Genomic DNA, 12,161 nt, shown 5'->3' on the forward strand with positions numbered 1-12,161 from the left:
ACCAGGTTTGTACACACATTTTCCACGTGCTTTTTTTTTTTTTTGTACATGGTTCATTTTTTTCTGTTATTTCCCAGCTCATTCTTCATCCCACGAATTGCTTTTTCTAGTGAAGAGACTTCTCCTGTTGCAAAAAGGCATAGGACCCGAGAGGACAGAGAAAAGCAGTACGAATTGCACAATACACGCTAGCACATGTATTCAAAGTATTTAGCAAACAACCAGCTGGTCAATTTCTGAACAATGTAGGAAGCAAAATAAATGACTCGGATTCAATTTAGTGCATGAAATTGAAAATAAATCTGTGCCGATTTCAGTCAACAGAATGTTGTGACAACAAAGAACAGAATTGCCAATACTGGCGAGACCTGAGGTATTACAGAGTGAAGAAAGGATCAGTAATTATGACAACTAAATAGAAATCACATTTCCAGGCTCCAACAGTCTGTTTTGTTCTCTCAAATGTCAGTCACCCCTGATTGTAACATAAGCATAAGGCTAAGGCCCGCACAGTCGCCGTGCTTGCCGGCAGCGCGTTCAAGTCTCTGCACCGCAATCTGCAGTTAACTTTTTTCGGCGCGGGGGGGCGTGTCCAAATGGGTCGGGAGGGCGGAGGCCCTGATGAGGGGGGGGGGGGCTTGGCCATGACTTGTGCGTCCATCCATGTCCGTGTGTGTCTGTGTGTCCGTGTCCGTACCAATAAGGGGACCTGGCTGATATTGTCTTAGCCCTCTTAATACGACGTTCACACAAACATCCACCTTCCACAAGAATCCACCCCCCTGCCGGCGATATCCCCTCCTTATTGGCTTCCTGCAACACCACGTGACGCGTCGCCGCTCGTGATCACGATCCTCGTGTATCCCCTGCTGGCTGACGCGTCACAGTGCGCAGCGAGCCTTGCAGCGAGGAGGGACTGGGGCCAGCTGTGGAGGAACTCAGGATATGGTGAGTGACGTGCACGCCGCCGACCGCAGCAGGTCCTCAGCCTAAGAAGTGTGTTGATGTTGGCTTTGTTAACCTTTTGAGTTGAGAGAGAGAGAAAGACAGACAGACTCGGTAGCGCCTCCACCTGTAAGGGATTCTATGGTGTAGAATGACCCCGTTAAAGCACACATACAGTAACCAATACACAATTGGAATTAGCAACTAACACAGTTACAGCCTTACCACCAGGCCTAGCACGGCCATACCTCCCAATACTCCGCCCCCTCTTAATGGAGTCACCTTTCCCCCAAAGAACCTAGGGGCCCTTGGGCACCCAACCAGCCCGGTGTCCACAAGGTCAAACCCCCCACCCAATGTGTGGTACAGCGCTGCACACTAATGTGTGAAGGTGAGTTGGTGCACTTTGTTGGGTACTTGCCGGGTGTGTCCACACTTGGGCGCGCAGATGCTGCAACTGATGATGGGATCCACGGATCCGTTGCCGCAACCCGCAAAGCCTCCGCCTCTACGTTGAGTGGTGTCCCGTCTGGATGGTGTCACCATGAAGAGTGTCCTTTGCTGGAGGTGGGGATCTGGTCCCAGACCACTGGATGCCAGGATGCAGCCGCGTCCTGGTTGTGTCTCTCACTATTATGCTATAGGGGCAGTGTCCCTATCTATGGGCCTGTCCCTGTCCCTGCAGCAACCACAAGCCTAATAGGGGGTACCTGGCCTAGTGCAGGTGCCACAGACACCTGCACACATAACCTACCCCTTTCTTGTCCCATCTAGGACCGTAGTTCCCCATGCAGAGCCTATCATGTACACGCTGCCTCTGCCCTGTGTCCTCTGCGCATGCGCAACACTTTCCTCGCTGGCCACCGTTGCCCCTGATGCCCTCCGCATCCGCGCGCTTCTCCAATGATGATGCCCCCGGCACTCTCTCTCTCCGGAGCTCCGGCGATGCGCTCGCCACCCTTGACCGCCTGCCCTGCTCCCACGCACCCCCGGCACTTGCCGAACGCCCCTGCCCCCTCCATATTGTGATCGGAGGTAATGGAAATATGGGGAAGCCCAGAGGGGATGCCCAAAGGGGAGACCTTGCCACACAACTATGACCATTGTGGCCCCAGGTTTTGTTTTACATAGTAACATAGTTACATAGTAGATGAGGTTGAAAAAAGATTTGCGTCAATCAAGTTCAACCATACAGTAGTATGCTAAATTTAGATGACAGATACTTTATCCTATATCCGTACTTAGAGTATATTGATCCAGAGGAAGGCAAACAAAAACCCCAGTGAAATATTTTCCAATGATGTCTCATAAGGGCAAAAATTAATTCCTTCCTGACTCCAAATATTGGCAATCAGATTACTCCCTGATCAACATCCTTTCCGTGTTTATTTATTTGGTATATCTCTGTATACCAGTCCTTTTTTAACTAGTTACGCTGTATATTATTGAAGTGAAACTTCTTTGCTGGCGCCTATAGTGTTTTCATGGGAAAAATGTATTCCCTTGTAACGAAAAACTATAACAAACGGTGACGTCATGCTACTAGTGGGCGCGCCCACGTCACACGCGCATGCGCCCATCACGTGCAGCCCCACCACGCATGCGTAGTACTGCCGTTGTCCACTTCCAAGTACACTCTCGCTCCCCCCTCTTCCAGGAGGCATGCGCACTAACGGCCATCAGCAACTGCACATGGCCACGGGCCTCTGCGCATGTGCACTATGGGCCGCTGGCCTCTGTGCATGGTCACGGGCCTCTGCGCATTGCCGGGGGCCTCTGCGCATGTGCACTATGGGCCGCGGGCCTCTGTGCATGGTCACGGGCCTCTGTGCATGGTCACGGGCCTCTGCGCATTGCCGGGGGCCTCTGCGCATGTACACTATGGGCCGCAGGCCTTGGCGCATGGTCGCGGGCCTCTCCGCATGCGTGCCACCAAAGAGGACGGACTGAGGGGGAGGAGCGGATCCGGGAATACCGGGCAGGGAGACAGTGAGAGATTTGCATCCCTCGAGATCCCGGTGCTGAAACAGACACAAAGTCACACACACACATAGTGACACTCAAACAGAGACTGACACACACACACACACACCCAAAGTCACACACACACACACACACACACACACACACACTCACACACTCACACACACACACACACACACACACACACACACACACACACACACACACACACACACACACACACACACACACACACACACACACACACACACACACACACACACACACACACACACCCAGAGTCACACACACACCCAGAGTCACACACACACCCAGAGTCACACACCCAGAGTCACACACACAAACACACACACACACACACACAGTAACACACACACAGTAACACACACACACACAAGGAATTCACAGTTAGTTTAAATATATTAGTGCAAATAGCTAAAACAGGGTGTGTGTGCCATGCATGTGCATTCTAAGTCACACTTCTTTGTGTTTTCTCACTGAAATTGTGTATTGATTTTTAATTAAAAACATCACCATCACAAATACAATCTGTGTGACAAAAGACAAAGAAGTTTCACTAAAAATGCACGTGCTCAGAACACACACACTTTTTGTTGTTGTAATATATACAGTAAGTGTGTCAGATAGAACCCTCTACCAGAACTCTCATGGCAAGAGTAAGTCTTGTACAATACATTGATGCAAAGTGACCCAGAGACAAAATAACATGATTTTCATTTGTAACAAAGTTTGCACGAACAGTTGACTTGAATCTGTATCAATTGACATCATTAACCCTCATTAATACTTTAAAAAAAAAATTCACAATTAGATTTGCCTCATGACTCCAGAATAAAAGTACATCTCTAGACAGGGCTGGGATTTACATTTGAAAGTGGAATACAAAAGCCTATTCAGGATTACCACCGCCGCCTCCTTTATGTTGTTAAGGAAGAGTGATAGGAAAACATAGTAGGTGCAAGGAATTGCTTTCCAGCAGAAGTGGTATATTTCACAGCTTGGGGCAACTCCCTCAGAAACTAAATGCATTAGGGATGACTTTACTGTGGTGATGCGCAGTCTATGTTATTGTTCTTATTGTAGTTGAATAGAGCTCTTACTTTAAATTGATTCTTGCATTTACAGTATATAGAGAATATATACTTTTTGTTGTATAATATAAATATTTTTCTTGTATCGCGGCGGCAGTGTAGGCAGCACTGTGCACAGAATGTTTCAGCCACAATGAGTCCCTGCCCCATAGAGCTTACAATCTTATTTGGTTCCTGAGGCACAAGGAGATTGAGATACTTGCCAAGGTCACAAGGGAAGCTGATACTGGAATTTAAACCAGAATCAGAAGCAGTGATATTACCACTGAACGCCTACTGCAGTACTTTCCTGTACAATTTCAACTGCTAATGTGTACACAAAACTGTAAGCCTTAGATCAGTGTTTTTCAACTGGGGTTCCTAGGAACCCTTGGTTCCCCTAGCCTCCCTAAAGGGTTCCCTGTAATTTTCAGGTTAATTTAAAATTGTACCAAATACAGAAGAATTTACAATGCATCTGATCTCAGACGCGCTATTAGAGAGGGTTGGGGTTCCTCAGAATGTCACCTAGGGTTCCTTTGTCATGGCAGACCAGTACTTTTAACACCAAAACGTTCTGGGTTCACTATCACTAAGTACAGGACAAAGTAATTTAACAAACTGAGTTTATTCTGGGTAAACCAGCAAATACACAAATACACAATATAACATACACTTACCACACTGGGGACACGGGGGGAAGTCTCTAGTCTCACTAGGTACAGGGACCCGCTTCAAATGGGTTTACCCTGTCCCCTTCTCTGCTTCAGGATGTCAGAGTGCTGAACACACAGCAGCCACTCTTTCATGTATCTCCAGCTGGTCACAGTCAAACTCCACACTCCTTCCCAGAGTGTCTCTCAGATGGACTCCACACTCCTTCCCAGAGTGTCTCTCAGATGGACTCCACACTCCTTCCCAGAGTGTCTCTCAGATGGACTAGTGCTCTGATCAGCAGTGTCCCTTTTATATCCCTTGGTGGCTATCCTTTAACCTTGAGCAGGGGCAGCCAGCCAAGAGAAACAGAGCTTTTGGGCTCAGACCTGGTAACTGATTCTATTAACTAGTCCTCTACCTTTGTCCTGATCCTATATTTTCTATGAAACAGCTCAGCTAAATGGATTACAGAAACTCCCTCCATAGAAATTATAGGAAAAGGCACATAACATCATTTGCAGGGCTGACATGGTAATTTCATCACCACACAATACCAAGTATCTAAGCTGGGGGGAATTACTAACACAGGAATAAATACAGACATAAGGTATTTATGTAAAACACAGGACTTAGAATTACCCACAGTTAACCCACAGTCCCTGTACTTCCCCAGACATTACATACATTGGGCTGAAATATACATTACTTAACCAGCCAAGTTATACAGTTTTTAGGGGTAACTAGCTGGGATTTCTCATTATTAGGTCAGCCAGCTACCCTTACCGTCCCATTTTAATAATAAAAAAAAAGGGTGGAAACCACTACCATAGACAATGGGGGTTTCACAGGCTGTTTCCAAAAAGGATATATACTGTAGTTATTTAAATGTCCCAAAGTTTGTCATAGAGATGAAACCTAAAATTTGAGAGCTGCACACACTGCAGTGTTACATGGTTTCCAAGGAGCCTGTCATTAGTGTCCACTAAGATTTGTGACATATGAATGGAGTGTTTACACAAGTAAATAGGTAGATTAATATCTGTGCAAACAGGTGGAGTTTACATTACCACAGGAGGTGTTTGGAAAAGTTCTATGTGGAAAGTTTGAATGTTGTACTTTGCTTTAGTCTGGGATGTTTAATGTCTAATAATTTCACTGTCAGTGTTACTTCCAAATTGACAAGTACAGTATGTGGGAATACTTATAGCTGTTTGAACAGCAGTAATCTGCCATTCATAATCAACCTGCTTCAGACAGTTATTCTAGAAAAGGTTAGCAACTTCTGGGGTCTATTCACTAATGTCTCCCGGCTGCAAAAGTAGGACTAAACCAGGGGAAAAATCTAGGCCATATTAAAGCAGCAGTTCAACCTGCTGTTATAAAAAAAAAATTTTTTTTAAATTCAATATGTTATCAATACAGTCTACACAATGATAAGTAATTAGCTAAGTTGCCGATCGATCCTTTCTCCTGTGATTGATAGGCACAGATTCGGCTCAGGGATTCACTAAATCCCTGTCAGAGAAGAGGACACATGATGAAACGTTCTGTGGGGAAGATCATGTGACCAGGCAGTCACTGGATACAATTGGTGCACTGCTAGAGAGAGGGCAGGGCTCAAACAGGGGTGTGCCAGAGCCTGTTTCAGAAGAGGAAGGGGATGTGACTTTGTAAATGGTTGCTATAGAAACAAAAAATGCTTGATACATTATAATTGATTCAAAATGTCTTATTTAATTTTTTTTTTAAATGCTAAAAGTATTTTCCCATAGTACAGAACTAATGTATTAAAAAAAAAACACACACATGTATGTAGGATATTGCTTGAACTGCAGCTTTAATGTAAGAAAAGTAATCCCATTGAAAGCACTGGGAGTTTTTTCTTTGCTAAATTTGGAGCAATTCTTTTTCACAGACTTTGCCCCAGTTTTGCAGCTGAGAGACTTTATGGAAATTGCAATTGTAAGTACAACGGTGGTGAAAACCTGAGTGGTAGATTTTGAATTTCAATACTAGGACCTTTTTACAGTCTTCTACAGAAAAAAAAACCTCTAAACAGGAATACCCAAAACCTTTAGATTTCTAGGTAATAGTGAATGTTGCTACATTTAAGTTTTTCATCCCTTATTGTGTTTTGTTTTTTATCCACAAACATTGACTTCTGCAAATTCTCAGTAGAGACCAAATCACGGGTATCCTCACAAAATAACAGGATGGATCTCAAAGTCCCTCCGGCATGTCACAATCATGTGATCCTAGTGAGCGATCACATGATCACGATATCCCTGATGACACAAATGGAAGAGGAGAAGTCCCGTATTACATTCCTCGTCTGGTCAGATCATGGTCAGAGCTCCACAGGAGTGGAGAACCTCATCTTCCCTAGATGTGCCAGATCTCATGACATTTGATCTGTAGCTTCAACATGGGGCACTCAATGGGTTAAAGGGTCAGTACAGTAGAGAAGTAGCATGAACATGCTGTGGTATCCGGAGCAGCAGCAATTAAAGGCAAAAATATCTCAATTCACCCAGCGTCAGATAGAATGCTTTTATGGTACAAATAATGAACAACAGAGTCCAAAATCTCCCTCCTTCGCGTTTCACGCAACTAGTGCGCTTTGTCAAGGAGTAGGGAGTATGAGCTGAACAGACATATTTAAAGAGGCAAAAAAATGCCAAGATGCATGTGTATACAATCCGCAATTTAAAAACTGGAAACATGAAACAAACATGAAACAATGCAATCCCATTGCACATGAAATAGAGCTGAGTGGAAAAATCCGACTGGGATTTGTATTTAATAAAGTCTCTAGTTTCATTCCAAAGATCCAATATCACCAATTGGTATAATATACATACCAATTGTATGAACTTATTTAAATTGTATTGTGAATTGTATTAACTCTAAATAAATTAGCAACTCAAGTTTGAATTAATGGAAAAGTTACTGACATATCTACATTTAAACATTCAGTCAGTGTATCCACTAAGCTCATATTATGATATGATGTTACATACAATTCCATACCTAAGCTTCGCGGTCGCATCCGGTTTGTGGTGAGCTACGCGTTACAGCCTCGGATCGGACAGCTCCTTTAGTCTGCGGATTTCCACCATTCAGTCTCCAAAAGGGCAATATGCAAACCAAATAATTTGATTTGCATCTCTTGCAATGCTGACCTGCTAGCTGACCTGCTATGAGACTTTTGGATAATCACTGTGGACAGCTGACACGGGTCAGAGCGTCTAATTATTACCTAGTTTTAATAAACGCTATTGGAGCTGGAATTACCATGACTGACCAGCTGCTGGCAACACAGAAGGTGGGATTAATTCTCTTCTTGGCTAGTCTGCAGTTACTTATGTGATCTTGCCCTCTGTCACATGATGATTCACAAACCACCATACCATCATCCACATCATTATCTTATTGCCCAAACAAGCAATTTTGGCATCATATATTAGTCCTACAGTATTTGAATGTTGAATATCTTGTAGTAGTGGTGTCCAAAACAAGCCAGCTCCTTAAGTGCATCTGTACTATGCCAGGCAGGCAGTGCTACACCCATCCCAAACATCTCTGTCAGAAATGACAATTGGCACCTGGCAGCCACCCACCAATTACATAACGTCCATGTTGTATTTGAAAAAAAAATTGTCAGCATCTGCATCAGCAACACGTTCAATAGACATGAAAATATATGTATGTATAGTTTTGGGGGGAAAAAAGACCCGTACAGCTCAGATTCCTGATGGTTAATTTTTTTTTTAAATGACATAATGTGATAGAGCTGTTGCTAACTCCCACTGTCCCTCCCTGTCCCAGGGCACTTGAGGTTGGGTATGTAGGGAGGGGGGGGAAATAAAGATTTTAAACTAGGTGTAGCAGTAAAACTAGGACACATACAGCATGATTGACACACATTTCTTATCTAGCACATGTACTCTATTTAATTAATAGTCACGTGTTTTCTAGCTCAATGTAGAAATGTGCATATTGCAAAAACTATTCGAACTTTTTTCTTAGACAATAATAAAGAATCTAGGATTGGTACAGAAAGGAGAAAAAAGGGAGGGGTGGAGGAGAAGGTACAAGGGTACATTTAGTACATTAGTTAGTTCATCTGGTAATACATTTTGCTAGTAATTTTTAATGGCTTTTAAACATTTTAACGACAGATTTATCCGTTGGACTTGTTTCTTACACTACAATGACAGATTAGAAATAAACGCGTTCCGCGGAATGGATTTAGGATAATCCCACCGGGGGGTTATTATAAAGTGGGAAAAGGGGAACTTGGCGGTCACTGCAATTTCGAAAAACCAACCAAGCGCATAGAAATAAAAAACTTTATTTCATCAAAAAAGAAAGACATCCACAGAGAGTGAGATCACTCTGTCGCGTTTCGTCCTATGGCAAGGACTTTATCAAAGAGTAAAAGTTATTTTAAAGTGCCATGTATGGGAATTTTAACTAATCCTCATGGATTGAAGTTGGAACAATCCATCTGTGGATTTCTTCTCGCGGAACGGCTTTTGAAGGGAATCCCTGGAAATGTATATATATATATTTCTTTGTACTGGCATATTTTGAATATATAGCTATACATTTCTATTTTATGTTCATACTGCGTACTTTATTATTTTGCATTATATTTTATCCTGGTACAGTATATATAAACTAATTTATGCTTTTAGGTTTTGTTCCTTCCAGTACCATTTGTGCAAAGGTTGATGGTTTATGTGCCTCTGTGACAACACGTGTTGCACATACAAACAGACCAAGTCAATGGAAGTTAACACTGGATCAACAGTAAAAAAGTACCCGCAGCACTCATAAGCAGCTGTGACACCAATTATGGTCAAACAGAATGCAGTTAAATGCAAAGAGAGAATAAATATGATTAAGCAGAGCATGCTAAAAAGGGTATTGTCGGAAGGCAACTGCCCAGACAAATACTCCCCCTTGAGAGAGGGGTACACCCAGGAGGACTGGTAAAAGGGTGCAAACAACACACTAACCTACATACTGGATCAGATATGTTAATCTGTAATGATGCTTTATGAATCTGCCACTGTGTGATTTTACTGTGTTGTTGTGTATGTCAATCCATTATAAATAAATAATAATAATAAAGTTAAGTGCAATGTGTTTGTTAGTGTTTGTGCTATGTGTACGAAGGGGCAGTGAGATTTGTGCTACAGATTTCTATTTGGGGTGACAGCTGGTATTGCTCACTGCTAGAGGGACAAACGTGGTCTCATTGTAAACAATAAACTCCACTTTCACCTTCTTGTCCTCATAAATGAGAACCAGTTCAAGCATTTCATACTTTAATGAAATGTTACTAAACAGAGGAATGCTGCCGGCAGTGCAGTGGATGCATTAAATGAAGGGGTTAAAGAAATTCCACCAGGAGTACTGTGTGAGCAGGAGACATGCAACAGAGCAACCAACATGCACATGGTTACTGTGTCTATGTGCTGTCTCTGTGTTAATAATAATAATAATAATAATAATAATAATAATGTGTTGTACCGAGTCCTCTTTTTTTGCAACAACCGGGTAGCTGGTACCTGGGGAAAATTCAATTGGACAGCCAGTTCCTCCCTGGTTGTCCAGAAGTAACGCTTCTGCTGCGGACACATGGTTCCCCGGCTCCGACCGGCATCAGCTGTGATGTGTTCCGCTGCTCCCACCGGCTCGTGCTGCCACCACCACCAGGATGTCTGCCGCTGCTCCCACGATGTCGCCGCAGTCTTCCTCACCCTCCGCAGCGGTCTTCCTCACCCTCCGCCACCGGCTGCAGGTAAGTCTTTTAGTCTTCAGCTGCTCTGCTCCTGTCATTCTCCAAGAGTAGGACCGAGGGAGCAGAGTGCAGAACGCGGAAATTACCCGGCGTCGGTTCCAGCCCCCTGCTGCTGGGGCCGGGTAATTTCCGGGTAGCTGAAAAAGCGCTGGGTAAGCTGGGTACCGTGTAATTACCCGGTACTCGGTACATCACTAATAATAATAATTTTATTTATATATAGGGCTTTTATTCCAATGGGCTTCACAGTTGCAAAAAGGAAAAAAGAAGAAAAACATATAAGGTTATAAATGAGACCAAACTAAAGGAAAGATGCAATACAGGATGGGACGGAACTGTAGCTATTAAATGCTGGATAGGTTCTGGTTCTTTAATTAAATTACAGTGTGCTGTTGTATTCTTGTGTTACTCTGTGCTGTTGTATTCCTGTGATACTGTGTGCTGTTGTATTCTTGTGTTACTCTGTGCTGTTGTATTCCTGTGTTACTGTGTGCTGTTGTATTCCTGTGTTACTGTGTGCTGTTTCTGTCTTGCTTTGTGTTTGCTGCTCACTTTGCAGTGTGTGTGATTGTGTGTGCACTGGCAGACTGTACCCTGCACCTCACTGTTTGTAGTAGGTTGGCCCCTCCCTTGCCCTGGGCATAGTCTGTAGTCAGCACACTTTCTGCACACTGAGCTCTCTGCTGTTGTAGAGGCTGCTGCTGCTGTCTGTAAATCATTACTTGGTAGCACCTGACAATACATATAGGAAGAGTCCTTAGGAGATCTTTGTCACTCTCAGTCCGGAACTGTTGCAAGAAGACTGCACCTGTCGCCCCCAGCTGTGTCCTATCAATAACTGAGACCTGTCAATCGCAACTCAAACCTGTCAATCACTGTTCCTGTTATTGTCACCTGAATCCCAGACTTGTCTGGCATCTGAAGAACAGGACCAATAAAACGTGACTTGTCACTGGCACATTCTCTACCAGCCATGCAGAATGCTGTGCCCATTTATGAAGCTACGCTGCCCCAAGAGTGGCTTAAAGGTGAAGATGAGAGGATCTACTACATCCCAAGCAGCCCAGACAGTATGGACCTGAGCCCTGAAAGACCCCTGAGTGGGGCATCAACTACTCCATCCTCACAGCTCGGGGGAGAAGAGGACGAGGAAAGAGGCAAGGAGGACGGTATGATGATGAGCCCCAGGTTGCGCTCTCTTAATGGCAAGAGACAACTGGAGAATAATATACCCTTGTCCCCTGTCAACTCTATTACTCCCACCTCCCCTGGTGGCTCAAGACCTCCATTCTACTCCACCTCTTCCTCATACCCCACCTCTCCCACCTCTCCCCGGGAGTTTATCCCACCCATCGGGCTACACACCCGCATGCTGGACCCCTCTGGACACCTGAACAACAACAACCGCAGCTTGGAGGCAGATGACAATGACACGGAAGAGGCTGACATCTCCCTCTATGTCAAGGTAACTAATGAGTAGAGGGACCGCAATATAACCATTTGATACAGTATATACCAATACATCTATATAACTAATGGGAGATACCGAAGTATACCAAAAGCCTATACTGATGCAGCTGCCGGTTTTAGTCCACTCGCCTTGGAAAATCTGTGGCTATCTCACAGTAACTCTTGAGATGGTCCACAGAAGGCTGTAATGGCCCATCGGATTA

The 12,161-nt window shown here is 44.1% G+C and overlaps 1 protein-coding gene across 2 annotated transcripts in view; it reads left to right on the plus strand.

Moving 5' to 3' along the window:
* The first annotated feature begins 11,171 nt into the window (after nucleotides 1-11,171).
* The window catches only part of CLIC5 (chloride intracellular channel 5), a 191,804-nt gene continuing 190,814 nt past the window's right edge, over nucleotides 11,172-12,161 (plus strand). Inside the window, exon 1 of one of the 2 annotated variants that reach the window (XM_075598545.1) lies at nucleotides 11,172-11,953. In XM_075598545.1, coding sequence (XP_075454660.1) covers nucleotides 11,462-11,953 — 492 coding nt within the window. In that variant the 5' untranslated portion in view covers nucleotides 11,172-11,461. The remainder of the gene's footprint in view (nucleotides 11,954-12,161) is intronic. The other variant, XM_075598544.1, reaches the window with a different exon arrangement.

Source organism: Ascaphus truei, chromosome 4, assembly GCF_040206685.1.
Source record: "Ascaphus truei isolate aAscTru1 chromosome 4, aAscTru1.hap1, whole genome shotgun sequence".
Taxonomy (NCBI): Eukaryota; Metazoa; Chordata; class Amphibia; order Anura; family Ascaphidae; genus Ascaphus; species Ascaphus truei.